We start from the raw sequence: 22,676 nt of genomic DNA, 5'->3' as shown, positions 1-22,676 counted from the left end.
TACTACGAACTGCGACCTTCCTGACAGAGAATCACGAATCCAGTCGCACAACTGAGACGATACCCCATAGGCCAGCAACTTGATTAGAAGTCGCTTGTGAGGAACGGTGTCAAAAGCTTTCCGGAAATCTATAAATACGGAATCAACTTGAGACCCCCTGTCAATAGCGGCTATTACTTCGTGCGAATAAAGAGCTAGCTGCGTTGCACAAGAACGATGTTTTCTGAAACCATGCTGATTACGTATCAATAGATAGTTCCCTTCGAGGTGATTCATAAAGTTTGAAAACAGCATATGCTCCAAAACCCTACTGCAAACCGACGTCAATGATATAGGTCTGTGGTTCGATGGATTACTCCTACTACCCTTCTTAAACAGTGGTGTGACCTGCGCAATTTTCCAGTCTGTAGGTACAGATCTATCGATGAGCGAGCGGTTGTATATGATTGCTAAGTAGGGAGCTATTGTATCAGCGTAATCTGAAAGGAACCTAATCGGTATACAATCTGGACTTGAAGACTTGCTCGTATCATGCGATTTGAGTTGCTTCGCAACCCCTAAGGTATCTACTTCTAAGAAACTCATGCTAGCAGCTGTTCGTGTTTCAAATTCTGGAATATTCCATTCGTCTTCCCTGGTGAAGGAATTTCGGAAAACTGCGTTCAATAACTCCGCTTTAGCGACACAGTCGTCGGTAACAGTACCATCGGCACTGCGCAGCGAAGGTATTGACTGCGTCTTGCCGCTTGGGTACTTTACATACGACCAGAATTTCTTCAGATTTTCTACCAAATTTCGAGACAGTGTTTCATTGTGGAACCTATTAAAGGCATCTCGCATTGAAGTCCGTGCCAAATTTCGCGCGTCTGTAAATTTTAGCCAATCTTCGGGATTTCGCGTTCTTCTGAACTTCCGTTGCCTCTGCAACAGCGTTCGGACCTGTTTTGTGTACCATGGGGGATCAGTTCCATCTCTTACCAGTTTATGAGGTATGAATCTCTCAATTGCTGTTGCTACTATATCTTTGAATTTGAGCCACATCTCGTCTACATTTGCATAGTCAGTTCGGAAGGAATGGAGTTGTCTCTTAGGAAGGCTTCTAGTGGCACTTTATCCGCTTTTTTAAATAAAATTATGTTGCGTTTGTTTCTGGTGGATTTGGAAGAAACGGTATTGAGCCTAGCTACAACGACCTAGCGATCACTAATCCCTGTGTCAGTCATGATGCTCTCTATTAGCTCTGGATTGTTTGTGGCTAAGAGGTCAAGTGTGTTTTCGCAACCATTTACAATTCGCGTGGGTTCGTGGACTAACTGATCGAAATAATTTTCGGAGAAAGCATTTAGGACAATCTGTTTTCTGCCCACCACCGGTTTTGAACAAGTATTTTTGCCAACATATCGAGGGAATGTTGAAGTCCCCACAACTATAACCGTATGAGTGGGGTATTTATTTGTTACGAGACTCAAATTTTCTCTGAACTGTTCAGCAACTATATCATCGGAGTCTGGGGGTCGGTAGAAGGAGCCAATTATTAACTTAGTTCGGCTGTTAAGTATAACTTCCACCCATACCAATTCGCACGGAGTATCTACTTTGACTTCACTACAAGATAAACCGGTACTGACAGACACAAACACTCCACCACCAATTCTGCCCAATCTATCTTTCCTGAACACCGCCTGAGACTTCGTAAAAATTTCTGCAGAACTTATTTCAGGCTTTAGCCAGCGTTCTGTACCTATAACGATTTCAGCTTCTGTTCTTTCTATTAGCGCTTGAAGCTCAGGGACTTTCCCAACACAACTACAACAATTTACAACTACAATTCCGACTGTTCCTTGATCCAAGCACTTCCTATATTTGCTATGCACCCTTTGAGATTGCACCCCGTACTTTCCCGAGGCCTTCTAACCTAAAAAACCGCCCAGTCCACGCCACACAGCCTCCGCTACCCGTGTAGCCGCCAGCTGAGTGTAGTGAACTCCTGAAGCTGTTTAGAATATGTCCAGCTTATTTAAACAGTTGTGTTAGTGACTGTATTTTGTGACGTAACAAGCATCTGTGAGAGGTATGTACGAGGATTATACGGAAAATAAGGAGCTATCGGTCGTGAAATGTAAACCACAGTGAAAATCCGATGAAGTTTTGCACAGGTGTGTTGGGCAGTGTCTCTAGTATGACCGTCGATCGCGTTACGTCGTTCTTTTTAGTTCTGAGCACACAGGGAGCACACAAAGACGCCTAGAACAATAGTGTCTCCCGCCAAGTACGAGGGCCTCGTGAGAAATTTCGCCTGAAGCTATGCAGGCAACACTACATAACTGTCGTGCGGTTTCTTCTTCAAGACAATCCTCAGTCGTATTCTGCAGGGGCAATTAAGATGCTCCTGCATCGTTTTCCAATGGAAATGTTTGATTACCCACAATACAGCCCGTAATTGTCTCCCTCTGAATTTCATCTCTGCTCATATGAACCGCTGGCTATGAAGGCAACATTTTGGCACAGACAACGACCTGTAAGCCAGCGTAGAGAATTGGTGGAATGCACTGGCGGCTGTCTTCTGTAACGAGGGTATTGGAAAATTGGTACAACGCTACGACAAACGTCTAAGTTTGATCTGCGATTATGGAGATAATTATCTGGAAGTTGTAGCTAACTGTTGCAAATAAAACAGTTTTGATTTTCACTGTGGTTTCCATTTCGTGACCTATCGTTCCTTACTTTCCGAATAGCCCTCGTATATGGACATACCTATTTGCACAAGGTTCATGATGTTTTTTAAATATGTTAGTTACGACATACCTTTTATAATGTGCTGATTTTAGTCCACGACAACTTGGCGAGAGATCCATCGAAAAATGGACACGTTTCATAGCCCGCATCTCGTGGTCGTGCGGTAGCGTTCTCGCTTCCCACGCCCGGGTTCCCGGGTTCGATTCCCGGCGGGGTCAGGGATTTTCTCTGCCTCGTGATGGCTGGGTGTTGTGTGCTGTCCTTAGGTTAGTTAGGTTTAAGTAGTTCTAAGTTCTAGGGGACTGATGACCATAGATGTTAAGTCCCATAGTGCTCAGAGCCATTTGAACCATTTTGAACACGTTTCATAACAAAAGATTTTTTAAAGCCTGAAGATAACGAAGTCTGTCGAAAGCGGTTGTTTTAAGTAAATAAATATTATGCTTATTAGCTGTTATAGTAATAATGTGTGTGACGAGGGCCTCCCATCGGGTAGACCGCTCGCCTGGTGGAAGTCTTTCGATTTGACGCCACTTCGGCGACCTGCACGTCGATGGGGATGAAACGATGATGATTAGGACAACATCAGTCCCTGAGCGGAGAAAATCTCCGTCCCAGCTGGGAATCGAACCCGGGCCTTTAGGATTGACAGTCTGTCGCGCTGACCACTTTTCTTTTTTTTTTTTTAAATCTCGTTTTGTCCGTTTTCGTTCGTTGTATCTGTTCTGGGTGGACGTCGAAAGACACCCGTTTCAGTTCGTTGTTGATCAATTAACTCAGTTTTTTTTATTACAGAGGGCAGCTAGCCCTCTGACCGAACACGCTGTGCTACCGTGCCGGCTAGCCACTCAGCTACCGGGGGCGGACTATTGGCTGTTTAATGTTTTTCGTTAGTAAAACAGATCAGTCCTTTGGTCTTCTCAAAGAGAGATAATTTCATTTCGCTTGATTTCTTACCACCTCCCCTCCCCCCCCCCCCCCCCCCCTCCATCTGAATTGCAGTGATAAAATCTGCAAAACTAATTATTACTCTTGGTAACTTTCCGATCACTTTGCACCGAAGAATTTTTTGGCGCCGAATCCGTAACGTAAACAAAGAGAAGCAAAGAAGTGTCGGACTCCAACAGGTGCGCGTGGGTCGAGGGCGAGCGCGTGGCCGCGGCCGTAGTGCGCATGCGCGTGTTTTGCAGGCGTGCAGCCGGCGGGCCGGCGTGCTCTCCGCGTCGCCAGTGTGGTGGCTGCACCCATGCGGGCAGCAACGCGCGGCACCGCGGCGCCACCGCCGGCGTCCAAGCCTGCGGCGTCGGCGTCGTCTCGCGTCGACTGGGCGTGCGTCGCGTCGGCAGCGCTCGCCGCCCTGCTCTACGCCGGGACGCTGCGCGCCGGGTTCGTCTACGACGACAAGTGAGTGACGTGCCACGCGATACTCCAGTGGTTCCAGTTCACAAGCGACACCTCTCTGTCCGCCGTGTGCTCCGAAAATGCGATTGTTGTGGCGGGACACTGCGTCGTCTCTCCATTTTACTTATCGTATCATTCCATAACTTTTTAAATGACGTATTATTCTCCTTTAACTATTACTAGTTTTTAATTCACTATTGCAATTTCAGCATTTGTGCATTTTTCAAGTTTCTACAAACCATAATACAACGTAATCAGAAAACTATCATGTGTGATTAATAGTAGGTACAGTAGATTTTTGCAGTTTGACATTGTCAGACTTCCAAGATTTGATGTTATGTCACACAAACAGGATAAAAATGACATTCTTAAAGGGACGTCTCACTGTCGATGGTAATGCACTCATTGGTTGTTATTAATGACACTACTAGTTTTGTCATTGACGTGGAGCTCGGCCTACAGCAGGGATACGAACGTAAGATATACGTAAATGGAAAGGTAACTAGTCAGCAGTCCATAGTCGATCGTGATAGTCCATTTTATGCACCGTAATCTTGAGGGAACTCTGTACATCACGAACGAGATTTACTTGTCTAAAAGTTTCTATTTATAGTACATTGATATATATTTCTAAAAATCTAAGAACAAAACTATTTGTGAGGGGAGTGTCTATTTTGGTTGTTCTTTGAAGGCGCTATAAATCTCAATGTCAGTGTCCGATAATTAGCACGTCTCTACCCTATACAGCAAGGTACATACTCATTACGTTTTTATTTCTTTCTCATGACAGCTGGCATGTCAGTGACAAATCTACCAACGTCATTAGTGACAAAATATGGCCATGACACCATCGAAAGTAACGCAGTCCTAGAATAATGTTATTTTTAACCCTTCTGTATGACGCAAAATCAAATCCTGTAATGTTAAGAAACTGCAAAAACTGCAGTACATGCTTTTGATCTCAATATGTCTTTCTCGATCGTTTCATTATGTTTTTTAGACGATTGAAACTGGCACGCATGCCGAAATTGTAATAGTGAAACAGGGACAGTAACAGCTAAAATCGAATATTACGTAATTAAAGAAAAAATATAGAACCTGTCGAATTCGTATTATACGAAATTAATTTCATAGTATGTTTAACGCTGATTTGTTATTTTGTCTTTAATGAATTGTGTCACTTTCTGCTCGTGAGCTACACTGTGCGGGAACCATATGCGAAGTGCAGTCATCGGATAGCGGTATGCACAACTACAGATGGCGGCACTGTTGCGTACGGCATTAAAGGACAGTGCGTTGGCAGAGTTGTCGTTTGTACTCAGGTCATTCATGTAAAGGGCTTCCCCACGGCACAAATTAACAGAATGGGAGTAGGAGCTAGACGCAAGGGACATTCCATTTCGGAACTCGTTAGGGGATTCAATACTCGGAGGTCCAGTGTCAAGAGTGTGCCCGGAATACCAAATTTCGGGCATTACCTCTCACCACGGACAACGCCCTTCACGTAACGAGCGACCGAGATCAAACAGCGTTTGCCCCGGGGTTGCCAGTGCTAACAGACGAGCAACACTGCGTGAAATAACAGCAGAAATCAGTGTGGAACGTACGAAGAAGATATCCTTTAGAACAGTGCGGCGAAATTTGGCTTTAGTGGGCTTTGGCACCAGACGACCGACGCGCGTGACTTTGTTAACAGCACGACATCGCACACAGCGCCTCTTCGGCTCATGACCTTATCGGCTGGACCATAGCCTGATCAGATGAGTCCCGATTTCAGTTGCAAAGAGCCGATGGCGGGTTCGAGTGTGGTGCTGACCCCACGAAGCCGTGGATCCAAGTTGTCAGCAAGACACTGGTGGTGGCCCCATAACGGTGTGGGCTGTGTTTACGTGGAATGGACTGGGTCCTCGGGTCCAACTGAATCGATCATTGCCTGGAAATGTTTGTCTTCGGCTACTTGGAGACCGTTTTCAGCCATTCGTAGACTTCATGTTCCATGTTTTCGTGGATGACAATGCGCCATGTCACTGGACGACAGTTGTTCGCGACTTGTTTGAAGAACATTCTGGACAATTCGAGCGAATGATTTGGCAACTCAGGCCGCCCGACGTGAATCCCATCGAACATCTATGGAACAGCATCGAGCGCTCAGTTCGTGCACAAGCTGCTGTACCAGCAGCGCTTTCGCTGTTACGGACGACTATAGAGGCGGCATGGCTCAGTACTTCCGCAGGGGGCTTCCAACGACTTGTTGAGTCGATGCAACATCGAGATGCTGCACTACACCGAGCAAAAGGAGGTCCTGCACGGTATTAGGGTGTACTCCATGACTTTTGACACTTCAGTGTACAGAAACTACAGGGTGTTTCAAAAATGACCGGTATATTTGAAACGGCAATAAAAACTAAACGAGCAGCGATAGAAATACACCGTTTGTTGCAATATGCTTGGGACAACAGTACATTTTCAGGCAGACAAACTTTCGAAATTACAGTAGTTACAATTTTCAACAACAGATGGCGCTGCGGTCTGGGAAACTCTATAGTACGATATTTTCCACATATCCACCATGCGTAGCAATAATATGGCGTAGTCTCTGAATGAAATTACCCGAAACCTTTGACAACGTGTCTGGCGGAATGGCTTCACATTCAGATGAGATGTACTGCTTCAGCTGTTCAATTGTTTCTGGATTCTGGCGGTACACCTGGTCTTTCAAGTGTCCCCACAGAAAGAAGTCACAGGGGTTCATGTCTGGCGAATAGGGAGGCCAATCCACACCGCCTCCTGTATGTTTCGGATAGCCCAAAGCAATCACACGATCATCGAAATATTCATTCAGGAAATTAAAGACGTCGGCCGTGCGATGTGACCGGGCACCATCTTGCATAAACCACGAGGTGTTCGCAGTGTCGTCTAAGGCAGATTGTACCGCCACAAATTCACGAACAATGTCCAGATAGCGTGATGCTGTAATCGTTTCGGATCTGAAAAATGGGCCAATGATTCCTTTGGAAGAAATGGCGGCCCACACCAGTACTTTTTGAGGATGCAGGGACGATGGGACTGCAACATGGGGCTTTTCGGTTCCCCATATGCGCCAGTTCTGTTTATTGACGAAGCCGTCCAAGTAAAAATAAGCTTCGTCAGTAAACCAAATGCTTCCCACATGCATATCGCCGTCATCAATCCTGTGCACTATATCGTTAGCGAATGTCTCTCGTGCAGCAATGGTAGCGGCGCTGAGGGGTTGCCGCGTTTGAATTTTGTATGGCTAGATGTGTAAACTCTGGCGCATGAGACGATACGTGGACGTTGGCGTCATTTGGACCGCAGCTGCAACACGACGAACGGAAACCCGAGGCCGCTGTTGGATCACCTGCTGCACTAGTTGCGCGTTGCCCTCTGTGGTTGCCGTACGCGGTCGCCCTACCTTTCCAGCACGTTCATTCGTCACGTTCCCAGTCCGTTGAAATTTGTCAAACAGATCCTTTATTGTATCGCTTTTCGGTCCTTTGGTTACATTAAACCTCCGCTGAAAACTTCGTCTTGTTGCAACAACACTGTGTTCTAGGCGGTGGAATTCCAACACCAGAAAAATCCTCTGTTCTAAGGAATAAACCATGTTGTCTACAGCACACTTGCACGTTGTGAACAGCACACGCTTACAGCAGAATGACGACGTACAGAATGGAGCACCCACAGACTGCGTTGTCTTCTATATCTTGCACATCACTTGCAGCGCCATCTGTTGTTGAAAATTGTAACTACTGTAATTTCGAAAGTTTGTCCGCCTGAAAATGTACTGTTGTCCCAAGCATATTGCAACAAACGGTGTATTTCTATCGCTGCTCGTTCAGTTTTTATTGCCGTTTCAAATATACCGGTCATTTTTGAAACACCCTGTATATACTTATTAAAGTTTGAGCGCGAACTGCAATGTCAAACGACAGAAGTGGATCAGCGTGGTGTGCCAAGTGTTTTCGTGTGCGGAACCCTTTGTTTCCAGTGGATTATTAGAGTAATTTACTCAGATTGCTACCCCCAATTGCTTTTTTTAGTTGCATGGCGTATAAGACTTGCTTCTCTTTGCACCTGAGTGTAACACGAAATTTACATCGCATTTCTAAATACTGCGTGTGACTGGGATAAGTGCACATATTTTTGTATGTGCCACCTTGTTGTGTACAGATGAGTGTGTTCGTCGCTTTTCCTCTGCTTCCCACAAAATTTACGACCTGATGTTTTCTGCACGGCCATAACTGTGCCACTAAGTTGACTATGTCTTCCAGTGTAGACTAACCGTTTTCCGTCCACGTGTCCATGGTTCAACAGAACATGCTACCCAGGGGAAAGTAAGCATGAAAGACTTGCTCTTGTCTGGTCCTGGCGGAGGTTCGAGTCCTCCATTGGGCATCGGTGTGTGTGTTTGTCCTTAGGATAGATTAGGTTAAGTAGTGTGTAAGCTAAAAGACTGATGACCTTAGCAGTTAAGTCCCATAAGATTTCACACACATTTGAACATTTCCGCTCTTGCCACATGTAGTTTCAGGTACTAACCAAATTAAAACACACTGCTCCTAATGGTTAAAATTATTAATCTGCAAATGAAGCAAATGCTAAAACAATACTTTTCAATACATGGCCCTCAGTCACCAATAGAAATATCTGCACTTGTACAGGGCTATTACAAATGATTGAAGCGATTTCATAAATTCACTGTAGCTCCATTCATTGACATATGGTCACGACACACTACAGATACATAGAAAAACTCATAAAGTTTTGTTCGGCTGAAGCCGCACTTCAGGTTTCTGCCGCCAGAGCGCTAGAGAGCGCAGTGAGACAAAATGGTGACAGAAGCCGAGAAAGCGTATGTCGTGCTTGAAATGCACTCACATCAGTCAGTCATAACAGTGCAACGACACTTCAGGACGAAGTTCAACAAAGATCCACCAACTGCTAACTCCATTCGGCGATGGTATGCGCAGTTTAAAGCTTCTGGATGCCTCTGTAAGGGGAAATCAACGGATCGGCCTGCAGTGAGCGAAGAAACGGTTGAACGCGTGCGGGCATGTTTCACGCATAGTGATGTGAAAGATTCAGTGTTTAAACCTCCTCTACCAAGAAACGTGCCAGAACTGCGAGCTCGCATCAACGATGCTTTCGAACTCATTGATGGGGACATGCTGCGCCGAGTGTGGGAGGAACTTGATTATCGGCTTGATGTCTGTCGAATCCCTAAAGGGGCACATATCGAACATTTGTGAATGCCTAAAAAAACTTTTTGAGTTTTTGTTTGTGTGTGCAAAGCATTGTGAAAATATCTCAAATAATAAAGTTATTGTAGAGCTGTGAAATCGCTTCAATCATTTGTAATAACCCTGTACGTGTTACACCCATTCTGTAGAATGGCCAGCTCATTCACCAGGTGTAACAGCGATAGACTTTTTCTTCTCTTGTTGCTGATGTACTTCAGTTTCCATGGATTGTTAAGTCACGGGGAGAGCGATATGCGCCGGCATGCGAAACGAAGACGCGCTGGACAGGGAAGACGTAAGAACAAATTTTTCATCTGTAAGTGCTGCAAACAATACTGTTTTAGACTCTCTATCAAATGGGTGGATAAAATGCAACTTTACACAACAATTTGTTCGTGACAGGAAACAAACCAACATATGTCCTATCGAACTGTGTACCAAACGAAACATATGACGTGCAATATTTGTTTGTACTTTGTTCTATCTGCACATTGTAACTAAATTGCAAATACATACTGAAATAGCAGAGAAAGAAAGGAAGAGAAACATGTGATGGCTCTCAGGAGAGACGCCAGTTATCATCTGCTGTCGGGTAACATCGTTGTTGCACTTCGCTTCGTGCTGTACGTTCTCGTTGTCTGTTCCTGTACATGTGAGCTCTGCCAGAGTTCACAAATGTTCAGATGTGTGTGAAATCTTACGGGACTTAACTGCTAAGGTCATCAGTACCTAAGCTTACACACAACTTAACCTAAATTATCCTAAGGACAAACACACACGCCCATGCCCGAGGGAGGACTCGAACCTCCGCCGGGGCCAGCTGCACAGTCCATGACTGCAGCGCCTTAGACCACTCGGCTAATCCCGCACGGCCCAGAGTTCACGGCAGGAGACGTAGAATCAAGAAATCTGTTGTGACTTGGCAAGACAGCCAAGCCACTATGAGGTAGCCGAAAGGCACGCGTTTAAGCTCACGCAGGCTGGCGTGAGGTCTGGAACAGTTAAAGGAGTTGAGTCTAGTAAAAAAAGTTCGTAGCTTCTGGAATACTTAACTTTAATCCATAATTGGTGAACATCGGTCTGACGGTACATGTATCACAAGATAAATAGCAAATGATAATGGCGCCTTGCTAGGTCGTAGCAAATGACGTAGCTGAAGGCTATGCTAACTATCGTCTCGGCAAATGAGAGCGTAATTTGTCACTGAACCATCGCTAGCAAAGTCGGCTGTGCAACTGGGGCGAGTGCTAGGGCGTCTCTCTAGACCTGCCGTGTGGCGGCGCTCGGTCTGGAATCACTGATAGTGGCGACACGCGGGTCCGACGTATACTAACGGACCGCGGCCGATTTAAAGGCTACCACCTAGCAAGTGTGGTGTCTGGCGGTGACACCACAAAATCTTTTAACGAGGTTGTCAGCTACGAGCTCTGTAGCTCAGTGGGAACGTTTGCTATACTGACAGCACAAAAATTTCGTATTACGTGTATTTTCCCTTCTGCGCAAGTAGTTTAACGACAATACAGCCAAAAAAAGTTAATGGAACAACAGATCGAACAAATTTCTCTATCGAGTCACCTGAGGCTAAACGTTCGCCGGCCGCGGTGGCCAGGCGGTTCTAAGCGCTCTGTCCGGAACCGAGTGACTGCTACGGTCGCAGGTTCGAATTCTGCATGGATGTGTGTGATGTCCTTAGGTTAAGTAGGTTTAAGTAGTTGTAAGTGCTAGGGGACTGATGACCTCAGTTGTTAAGTCCCATCCATAGTGCTCAGAGACATTTGAGCCATTTTGAGCTAAGCGTTCCTCATGCCAAACAAATCTGATCACTGTCTGAGAGTTTGTAGACTACCTACTCCCTCTGTACATCACAAAAGGACATAGTGAAACATTATGAAAGCTTCATTGTTATCGAGTAAATAGCGTGATAAGAGGATTTTAGACTCGCTTTTTTTCTGAGTACCAATTTGCTACTCAAAGGTCATTGTGGTTAGACGGTCAGTGCCTAGATCGAAGAACAAGGGTGAGATCCTCGACAATAGCCGATATCTCCACAGGCGAACACCCAATCATTTTCAGAAGACAAATTTTATACGCCTGGAGAAACTCAAGTTTCACATAGGTTCTGACGAAAAATCACCATCATGACATAAGTGTTCTCCTCCGTTTGTTTTTCGGAAGGGTCGCCAGTTGACGAACATCAGCGGTGGATCCGAATGTAACACAGCACAACGAGTGGTCTTGGCAGAATACTGCATTACTTGCTGTGTACCATGTAGACTCAACCTATTCTTCCTCTCTCAAACTCACGAGTGGTGAGTCTGGAACAGAAACGAGAAGCAAAACCAAAATTTGAATTAGCAGGAGTAGATAATCAGCAACAAATAGCATCAAGAGTGAATAGAGTACCAGTCCAGCGTTGTCGAACGTGGTCACCACCCAGGGTAGAACGTCGTCTACATCTACATCTACATCCATACTCCGCAAGCCACCTGACGGTGTGTGGCGGAGGGTGCCCTGAGTACTTCTATCGGTTCGAGGCTCCAAACGTTGTGGTGCAGGGAGGCATGTAGTGTTGCATGGACGCACTGACCTGCAACACAGCACATTAACCAGTCAACGGTATTGTGAAACCGTATTCCTTCCCCATGTTCGTCTTTTCAGGGGTGCATTCGCTCTGACTTCATTTTGAAGGATGACAAAGCGCAACCACATGAACAGCGCAAAAGCAACAGCATTTATAATGAGGGGATATTGGATGAATGGAATGGCCTACCCGTTCCACCGACCAAATCCGATCGTGCGCGATATCGGTTGCGTTGGGGAGACTTATTTCAGCACATGCAACAACGACCATCAGTTGTCATCGGCACTGGTGAAGAAATGTAACGCCCTAGAACAAGAATTCATTACCCCTTACCAGTATTGTAGCCAGCATGGAAGCACATTGCAGACCATGTATTGTTATCATCTGTGGTGACCACACAACCTACACCACTGGCCATTAAAATTGTGACACCAAGAAGAAATGCAGACAACAAACGGGTATTCATTGGACAAATACATTATACTAGAACTGAATGTGATTACATTTTCACGCAATTTGGGTGCATACATCCAGAGAAATCAGCACCCAGAACAACCAGCTCAGGCCGTAATAACGGACTTGATACGCCTGGGCATTGAGTCAAACAGAGCTTGGATGGCATGTACAAGTACAGCTGCCCATGCAGCTTTAACGCGATACGACAGTTCATCAAGTGTAGTGACTGGCGTATTGTGACGAGCCAGTTGCTCGGCCACCATTGACCAGACGTTTTCAATTGGTGAGGGATCTGGAGAATGTGCTGACCAGGGCAGTAGTCGAACATTTTCTGTATCCAGAAAGGCCCGTACAGGACCTGCAATATGCATTGGTGCATTATCCTGCTGAAATGTAGGGTTTCCCAGCGATCGAATGAAGCGTAGAGCCACAGGTCGTAACATATCTGAAATGTAACGTCCACTGTTCAAAGTGCCTTCAATGCAAACAACGTGTGACCAATGACACCCTATACCATCACGTCGGGTGATACGCCAGTACGGCGATGACGAATACACGCTTCCAATGTGCGTTCACCGCGATGTCGCCAAACACGGATGCGACAACATGATGCTGTAAACAGAACCTGGATTCATCCGAAAAAATGACGTTTTGTCATTCGTCCACCCAGATTCGTCATTGAGTACACCATCGCAGCCACGGTGGCCGAGTTGATAGTCCATGCTGCTGCAAACGTTGTCGAACTGTTCGTGCAGATGGTTGTTGTCTTGCAAACGTCCCCATCTCTTGACTCAGGGATCGAGACGTGGCTGCACGATCCGTTACAGCCATGCAGATAAGATCCCTGTCATCTCGACTGCTAGTGATAAGAGGCCGTTGGGATCCAGCACGGCGTTCCGTATTACCCTCCTGAACCCACCGATTGAATATTCTACTAACAGTCATTGGATCTCGACCAATGCGACCAGCAATGTCGCGATACGATAAACCGTAATTGCGATAGGCTACAATTCGACCTTTATCAAAGTCGGAAACGTGATGGTACGCATTTCTCCTCCTTATACGAGGCATCACAATGTTTCACCAGGCAACGCCGCTCAACTGCTTTTTGTGTAAGAGAACTCGGTTGGAAACTTTCTTCATGTCAGCACATTGTAGGTGTCACCACCGGCGCTAACCTTGTGTGAATGCTCTGAAAAGCTAATCATTTGCATATCACAGCATCTTCTTCCTGTCAGTTAAATTTCGCGTCTGTAGCACGTCATCTTCGTGGTGTAGCAATTTTAATTGCCAGTAGTGTATTAATAACCACGTCCTAAATTTCTTAATACCCAGGGCACCATCATGAATCGCAGTGAGTTCGGTGTTATTAATGTCGTTGAAGACACGTGTCACTTCTGTTCGTATGATGGCACAATTTTTTTTTGTACTAAAGTATTGCAGTTCTTTCAATGAATGGTCCAAATTTCATCTGCCGGTGTTACTCGGTGGCGATACATCGTGGGAAAGTTACTTTCACCCTTACGGTTTGTACACCAGTGTATACGTTTTCCCTTCTCATTCCAGACATCCTTACTTCAGAACATGCAGTTCAGTTGTTTCCCAGACGTGATCGATAACATTTTTGACGGAAATAGCTTCTGCCATTTTTACGCTTAAGAACGTCCGCAGAAAAATGTACGCCTCTCGTCAGGTTTCATCGCTTGCAACAACTGTAATCTGGGTTAATATTACTCTGTTTTCGAAGGACTTGGTGCAAGGTCTCCAGAGGGTTTTTGTGCTTTTGAGAGGGCCTCTGATGAGACTTGTGAATACCGCACAACTACCAGCGTGCGTTCTGTGACGGCTTCACTTTTCCTTGGTCGGCCAAGATGATATTTCACATCCACCCGGCTGAGCGTATTTCTTTTAAGTACATATAGGAACTACTGCAAACAGCCATACGTTTTGATATACCATAATATAGACACTTTTATACAGTTAGACTATGTAGAAGTTTCTTTGAAGTAACATATCGGTACACATACGACGTTCTTTCGTACAGAGTATCAGCAGCCGATGTAAACAGATGTGTCTGCCATCTTATTTTGAGTTAGTTTCATGGGACAGTATGGATTGTAAAAGAAAACCAAAGGAGGGCCTTTCAGAAAGTAAGTACCGGGTGATCAAAAAGTCAGTACAAATTTGAAAACTTAATAAACCACGGAATAATGTAGATAGAGAGGTAAAAATTGACACACATGCTTGGAATGACATGGGGTTTTACTAGAGCAAAAAAAAAAAAGTTCACAAAATGTCCGACAGATGGCGCTGGACAGCAAAACGTCAGTGACTGCTACCGTGACGGGTGAGAGGTACGCCGATATGTTACAGAATCACATCATCCCCAGCCTGGCTGATAAACACCTGCTGGAACGTACGATGTTTATGCAGGATGGCGCTCCACCCCATATTGCTAGACGCGTGAAAGATCTCTTGCGCGCGTCGTTTGGGATGATCGTGTGCTCAGCCGCCACTTTCGTTATGCTTGGCCTCCCAGGTCCCCAGACCTCAGTTCGTGCGATTACTGGCTTTGGGGTTACCTGAAGTCGCAAGTGTATCGTGATCGACCGACATCTCCAGGGATGCTGAAAGACAACATCCGACGCCAATGCCTTACCATAACTCCGGACATGCTTTGCAGTGCTGTTCACAACATTATTCCTCGACTACAGCTATTGTTGAGGAATGATGGTGGACATATTGAGCATTTCCTGTAAAGAACATCATCTTTGTTTTGTCTTACTTTGTTATGTTAATTACTGCTATTCTGATCAGATGAAGTGCCATCTGTCGGACATTTTTTGAACGTTTGTATTTTTTTGGTTCTAATAAAACCGCGTGTCGTTCCTAGCATGTGTGTCAATTTGTGCCTCTCTATCTACATTATTCCGTGACTTATTCAGTTTTCAAATTTATACTGACTTTTTGATCACCTGGTACAATAAGGGCCACACTATGCAATCACAAATATTTTGTTATATTTTAGGACAAAAATGTAAAACCTGCAAGAAGTTGACGCTATCATCTGACGATGTGCTTTTACCCGAAACTATATAAAACCATTTCAGAAAAACTTGTGGCTGGCTGTAGTATTTTCTACGGCGTAATTTACGAAAACAGCTGCGGTGTTCTCCAACGGAAATGGGTAAAATAATAAAGATTTTCTCTTCCGTATCGCGCAAGGCAGTTACTTGTAAATATGTTATATTAATAATTATGTATTCGACGTAAGATACTTTTTGATCGCAGTTTATCGGACGAGTTTCAATCGTTCGCTCATCATCGACAGAAGCGATGTACTGCTTTTTAGAATCTCCTTATATGATTGATTTATGCAATTTGCATAAGAAACTTATACGAAAATACATTTGTCAGTGGCAAATTTGGTCAACAGCAAGGCGCCTCTTCACACGCACATACACACACACACACACACACACACACACACACACACACACACAGTTCACTCACTCACAGGCACAAACAAACTGACATTTGCGTTTGTGAAGAAAGTAATCCATAACTGTTCGTTTATGTTGCTCAGTTTGGGTGCTGTAACACACTGAAGAGCCTTTATTTTAACGACAAACTAGCGTGTCTTTATGAGTTCAACAACGTTCATATTGGCGAACATTCACCTGTCCTTGTGGTAAGGTTTACTCTGCGGATTAGTAATGCATTTGGGAACGCCTCGGTCGACACGCCAGTGAAGTATGTCAGAGGAACTTCTTTGTTTGCGGACAGAAACGGTATGCAGCAAAACAGACTCAAATGAATGAGAAAGTCATTTCGGCCGCTGTGCTCGATAACAGGAAAGCAATGTCGGTAATTCTGGACGAAGTGAGGCGCTTGTGTTGAGACTGGACTCGGACAGCGGTCTGTCTGATATAATTATTCAATCCTGTCTTACGTTACTTCGCATAGGTTTGTATTCATATGACGCATTCAAACGTACTGAAACGTCAACGTATGGCCACAACACTCTCCTTGCTAATTTAATGAGTCAACAGTTGCTGAACCAGTGAACATTGATTGACAGATTGTAAATTACGGTCACAGGCACAGCCCTCAAAGAGAATTTTGCTACCGCAGTGCATAAGGTGATTCTAATTTTCTGTTCCATGTAAAAGATGTCTCTCGTGAATGGTGTTTTAAGATGGTCTTGCGCAGTACATACGTCAGTGTTGATTTTCCTCGGATGGCCAATGAGAGCAGCGAATCTGTCATGCTGTCTATAAACTGCGTTAACGAAACAATCAGTCAATTGCATTTTGTCTCTGGTCTGTTCATCCTGACACCTTCTCAAGCATTTCTTGCAATTCCTGATCCACCTTATTCTGAGGCAGATGTGGCGAAAAAGAACGGAAAAATTTCAATATCTGCGACCTGGCTGGTAGCCGAATTAGCCGTCGCCTATTATTCGTTACCAACAACCATCCCAACACCCTCCCTCCCCCAGACGATCTTTAAAGAATAAAACTCCCACGCAGGGATTTGAAATTACGTTTGAAGCTTGTTGGAAGTCGCCAAGCGCTCTCATTGTCTGATGATGGATGAATATAGTCTGAGTAATTTGCGCGCCGTGCCACAAGGCATATTGTTTCCAACTTTGTTGACCGACTTGTTAATTTAAACCTTTATTCTAAGTTTATGTTTCTTAATGAGTAGATTATGACAGAATTGTACATTTTTAAATTTGATCAAAATCGGACGTTAGACAAGCAACATGTAATTAGTGGCCGTCACTGGTTGACCCTTCTAACTTTTTACTAATGAAGATTATTATTATTATTGTTATTATTATTAGTCGATACAAACGCATTATATAACCAGCTCAAAATACAGCAACGTTAATATGCAATGTTTGCGATCGCTACATTAAAAACGAATTCACCTGTAGAGAATGTGCGCAACTTCCAGTGGCTGGAGGAGAACAGGTACGCTATAGTCGAAGAAAAGCCTTGCATGGAGACAACAAGTGTTGCAGAAAGTACGGTAAATAGAAAGAAAAGCCTATCAGCGATCATCAAAATGCATATGCCGACAGTCAGAAATTCCACGTTATATTCAACGAAGACGACCGGCATGGGCTGCGGAACGAGAAACAAAAGATCTTAAGAGAAATCCGTAACATGAGAAAAAGCGAGGCAAAATCTGGATGCACAGGCCAAGACAGAGTGTAGAAGAAGTTTCAAACATGACGCGGAAGAAAAGATTTAGATTTTCCAGGCACGTTATGAGCATGGAAGAGAGTATTTTATAAAATGCAAAACGCTAAACAGGGAACATTTGGACGAAAGAAGTCGGGTGGCGTTGAAACGTTAGCTTCAGCTGCAAGAAAACGTTGAAATATCGTAGGCGAACTGATGTCAGGATTAAAGTTAACGTCAGTGAAGCACAGAGAACAAGGTGGAGGGAGACAGTGAAGGTGCAATAGAAAGAAAGATGACGTATTGAAGAAGCCAGCACTTGGACTTAAAGGTTCGAAACGAAAATGATAAGAGTATGAATCACGTAAACAGGTAAATGGCAGGGATGTCTCACTCAAAAAGATTGGGAAAAAATAGGATCAATCGAGACGAACAAATAAAAAGAAGAGACGCTGCCCCATGGACATAGAAAGAATGATGGAATTTTGAGCAAAGAAGAAAGCAAAGCTCTCTGCCAATTGAAAATGTGGTCAGAGTTGGTCTCAACGAATATGTAGTAAATAAATGTGTAACAATACGCAGTTAAAACAATTTACAGCGTGACTAGGATATAGTCAATGACTGGGAAAAAATAATGAATGTTCATCGGAGGTCCACAACATGGACTCAAATTTCTAAACGGTTCAAAAAACGACGCCATTACACACTCATACGCGATCGTGTTACTACGCGTCAAAAGACATTGTACTTTCACAGAGTCGATATTTCAAACTTTTGCAGATTATGTTCATGTTTTATCACATTATGTGGGGATGAGGTAGCCCTGCAGCTACGTTATACATTGCACATGGGAAATTTCCTTTCAACAAGCGCCTACCTAAATTTATTTAAGTGCACACCGATTTCTACCATGTACAAGAATGGCAGTAAAAGAATTCTGTTGGCCAGTTCCAAAAGTGTTTTAAAAGTATAGTTTATGCACGTTTATGCTGACTATGATCACAAACCAATTTATTCTGCACAGCGAAACTGATGTGTCTTAACTACGAGTCAGTTAAGCTATAATGAATCACTTGTCTTTGTGATGATGGTCAACAGAACAGTAGTGCGTCATCTGTCGTAGAAATAACTTGAGCTTTCAAAAAATATTTGTAATTGCCGATCTATAGTTTATTACAGGGTTATTACAAATGATTGAAGCGATTTCACAGCTCTACAATAACTTTATTATTTGAGATATTTTCACAATGCTTTGCACACACCTACAAAAACTCAAAAAGTTTTTTTAGGCATTCACAAATGTTCGATATGTGCCCCTTTAGTGATTCGGCAGACATCAAGCCGATAATCAAGTTCCTTCCACACTCGGCGCAGCATGTCCCCATCAATGAGTTCGAAAGCATCGTTGATGCGAGCTCGCAGTTCTGGCACGTTTCTTGGTAGAGGAGGTTTAAACACTGAATCTTTCACATAACCCCACAGAAAGAAATCGCATGGGGTTAAGTCGGGAGAGCGTGGAGGCCATGACATGAATTGCTGATCATGATCTCCACCGCGCCGAAAATTCAAAGCGTTTGACTTTGTCATTGGGTGTCAGGGCTTGTAGCAATTGTAAATGGTAAGGCTTCTACTTAAGCCTTTTCGGTAAGATTTTCCAAACCGTCGGCTGTGGTACGTTTAGCTCCCTGCTTGCTTTATTCCTCGACTTCCGCGGGCTACGCGTGAAACTTGCCCGCACGCGTTCAACCGTTTCTTCGCTCACTGCAGGCCGACCCGTTGATTTCCCCTTACAGAGGCATCCAGAAGCTTTAAACTGCGGATACCATCGCCGAATGGAGTTAGCAGTTGGTGGATCTTTGTTGAACTTCGTCCTGAAGTGTCGTTGCACTGTTATGAGTGACTGATGTGAGAGCATTTCAAGCACGACATACGCTTTCTCGGCTCCTGTCGCCATTTTGTCTCACTGCGCTCTCGAGCGCTCTGGCGCTCTGGCGCTCTGGCGGCTTCAGCCGAACAAAACTTTATGAGTTTTTCTACGTATCTGTAGTGTGTCGTGACCATATGTCAATGAATGGAGCTACAGTGAATTTATGAAATCACTTCAATCATTTGTAATAGCCCTGTATTTTATTGTGATTCTCGAATGTACTTGGATTAACATGTGCCAGTTTCTACAGTGCAGTGAAAATAGAGATGTAATACCTCTAAACTGTACAGATATGAATATACACTGCCGAACAAGGTGAAGCAGGGTGAGGATATGAATGTCAGTGTGAATTCGTACACATACACACCATCGGCGTACGCTGATGTGACACAAGACAAGTGATAGTAATATGCCCATACGCAGATGGTGGTTGTATTGCGAAAACAAGTAATAAAAGTTTTGTAGGGAGCACATTGTGCTCATGTGGGAGCGATCTAGATGGTTGTAAAACAATAAACTGGTAGCCAAGATCGCAGGAATTCTTTTTATTCCATGATTACCGGTTTCGGCGAAACTAAAGCCGCCATCATCGGATCTAGGGAGGACAGAAAACACTATCAAAGTGGGCTTGGATTCCACTTACATAACATGTATACATATTAATTTAGGTTCATACCTCAGGACACTTACAGGTTACAACATCAAGGCAGACAGGTGTGATATCAATGGTTGCCTATAACACGCGGGCCTTACAAAATTATCATGCGTAGCACATAGGCGTCCAAGAGAGATGACATTATAAATGTTAAATGTGTCCATCACACACAAGCGGAAGCTGGATACTACCGCAACTCCTGCACTGTTCTTACACTACAGGCCGCATCGCGAGATGACGCCAGCAGAAGAGGCACCAATGACTGTCACAGCTCGCGTCATAAGAGGCTCTGCGGAGTGCGAGTTGGAGCTAGACGCATGGGACATTCCATTTCGGAAACAGTTATTGAATTCAATATTCCGAGATCCATAGCGTCAAGAATGTACCGAGAATACTACATTTCAGTCGTTACCACGGACAACGCAATGGCCGAAGGCCTTTACTTAACGACCGACAGCAGTGGCGTTTGTGTTCAGTTGTCGGGGCTAACAGACAAGCAACACTGCTTGAGACAATCATAGAAATCAATATGGGACGTACGATGAACATATTCGTTGGGAAAGTGCGACGAAATTAGGTGTTAATGGGCTATGGCAGCAGACAACCGATGCGAGTGCCTTTGCAAAGAGCAAGAAGTCGCTTGCAGCTCCTCTCCTGGGCATGTGACCACATCGGTTGGATCCTAGACGGCTGGAAAACTGTGATGTGCTCAGATGAGTCCCGATTTCTGTCGGTAAGAGCTGATGCTAGGGTTCGAGTGTGGTGTAGACCACACGACGCCCTGGACCCAAGAAGGCACTGTGAAAGCAGGTGGTGGCTCCATAACGTTATGTGCTGGGCTTACATGGAATGGACTGGATCTTCGGGTCCAACTGAACCGATCATTGACTCAAAATGGTTATTTCGGGTCCGCAGCTCGTGGTCGTGCGGTAGCGTTCTCGCTTCCCACGCCCGGGTTCCCGGGTTCGATTCCCGGCGGGGTCTGAGATTTTCTCTGCCTCGTGATGACTGGGTGTTGTGTGCTGTCCTTAGGTTAGTTCGGTTTAAGTAGTTCTAAGTTCTAGGGGACTGATGACCATAGAAGTTACGTCCCATAGTGCTCAGAACCATTTGAACCATTTTTTTTTTTTTTTTGGTTATTTCGGTTAGCTGGAAACTATTTGCAGCAAGTTATGGACTTCATGTTCTCCAAAATCTTCGAGCGATTGATTTGGCCATCCAGATAGCCCGACATGAATCCCATCGAACATATATGGGACATAATCGAGAGGCCAGTTGGTGTACAATATCTTGCAGTAGCAACCGCTTTTACCATTATGGACGGCTGTAGAGGCAGCCTGGCTCAATATTTCTGCAGGGGACTCATAGCTGCTTGTTGAGTCCATGCCACGTGGTGCAGCTGGGCTACACCAGGCAGATAGTAGGAGATATCCCATGACTTTCGTCATCTCAGTGTATTATGAGTGCCCATTTTACCGACTGGTCGAGTCGTGCAGCGTCGCGATCTACGGGGCATCTGGCTGCAACAGTGGTCCCATGTTGGGCTAATTCCTGATGATCGGCCGACGGTTCAAACGTCTGTATTCTCGACTTCGTGTTCAGTCTCCCAGCCACTGCGCCATATCCCTTTGTGATTGCTGTACACGTCTTCTCTACACTCATATTTTTTGGGTGGCAGTGTTAGGTGCATAACTTGTCCTGTGAGTGGAATGGCAAAACAAGAAAAAGAAAAAAAAATCTGTCCCATTTCTGAGTTTGTATCTTGTACGCTTCAATAACTCTTTGTACGCTAATTTGTCTTCACTTCGAATGATACCGGATGTAGTGGTCTCTATTCGAGTTTGTACACTGTTTCGATGTTAATCCTGTTTATGTCTGCAGCAGCAAATGAATTATTATTTCTTGATGCTTTCCCACAGTCCAGGCAGTCAGACAATACGAAAATACACCCCGTCGTTAAGTAAATGGACAATCCCGCAAGCGGTTTGTAGTGAGACGTGACTGAATCTTCCTGTTACCAAGTAGGCAATATACGTGTTTCATTGTTCTAGTGACTCCTGTCTTCTCTGTAATGCATCTTTGTAGCTCGAGAACTTTGGAACAAGATCGATCATCTTTACCAAGCCTGCTGTTTGAGAGCAGATGGGAACTAGGGTTATCAATCCATTTGTGGTGCGTCATCTGTGTACAGAAAGGGCGAGAATTTTGCCAGTCATGGCACATCTGGATCCTGGCTTAAAGAGCGCATATGGAAGGGAGGGCGATGTGCTGTGAAATACTTGCAATGAAGTGTCACAACTGTAGCTACAATATTGCTGTGAGACCGAAGTTACACGGAGAAAATAAAGCTATACAGGACTGCGATACGTCACGCGTGCAGTCTTAACATACGGCGTTAAACTTAGGATTATTGCGCTGTCCGTCATATACACCAAAGAGCGCCTCGTAATATCGCGATCAACGCAGT

General features: G+C 44.6%; 1 protein-coding gene across 1 annotated transcript in view; it reads left to right on the top strand.

The window, feature by feature from the left end:
* The first annotated feature begins 3,982 nt into the window (after positions 1-3,982).
* Positions 3,983-22,676, top strand: part of LOC126413159 (protein O-mannosyl-transferase TMTC2-like) — an 899,537-nt gene continuing 880,843 nt past the window's right edge. The window contains exon 1 of the mRNA XM_050083054.1: positions 3,983-4,140. Coding sequence (XP_049939011.1) covers positions 3,983-4,140 — 158 coding nt within the window. The remainder of the gene's footprint in view (positions 4,141-22,676) is intronic.

The sequence above is a fragment of the Schistocerca serialis genome, chromosome 7 (assembly GCF_023864345.2).
Source record: "Schistocerca serialis cubense isolate TAMUIC-IGC-003099 chromosome 7, iqSchSeri2.2, whole genome shotgun sequence".
NCBI classification, from domain to species: Eukaryota; Metazoa; Arthropoda; class Insecta; order Orthoptera; family Acrididae; genus Schistocerca; species Schistocerca serialis.
Note: the sequence above shows the minus strand (reverse complement) of the source record. Positions and strands in the feature narration are given on the sequence as shown.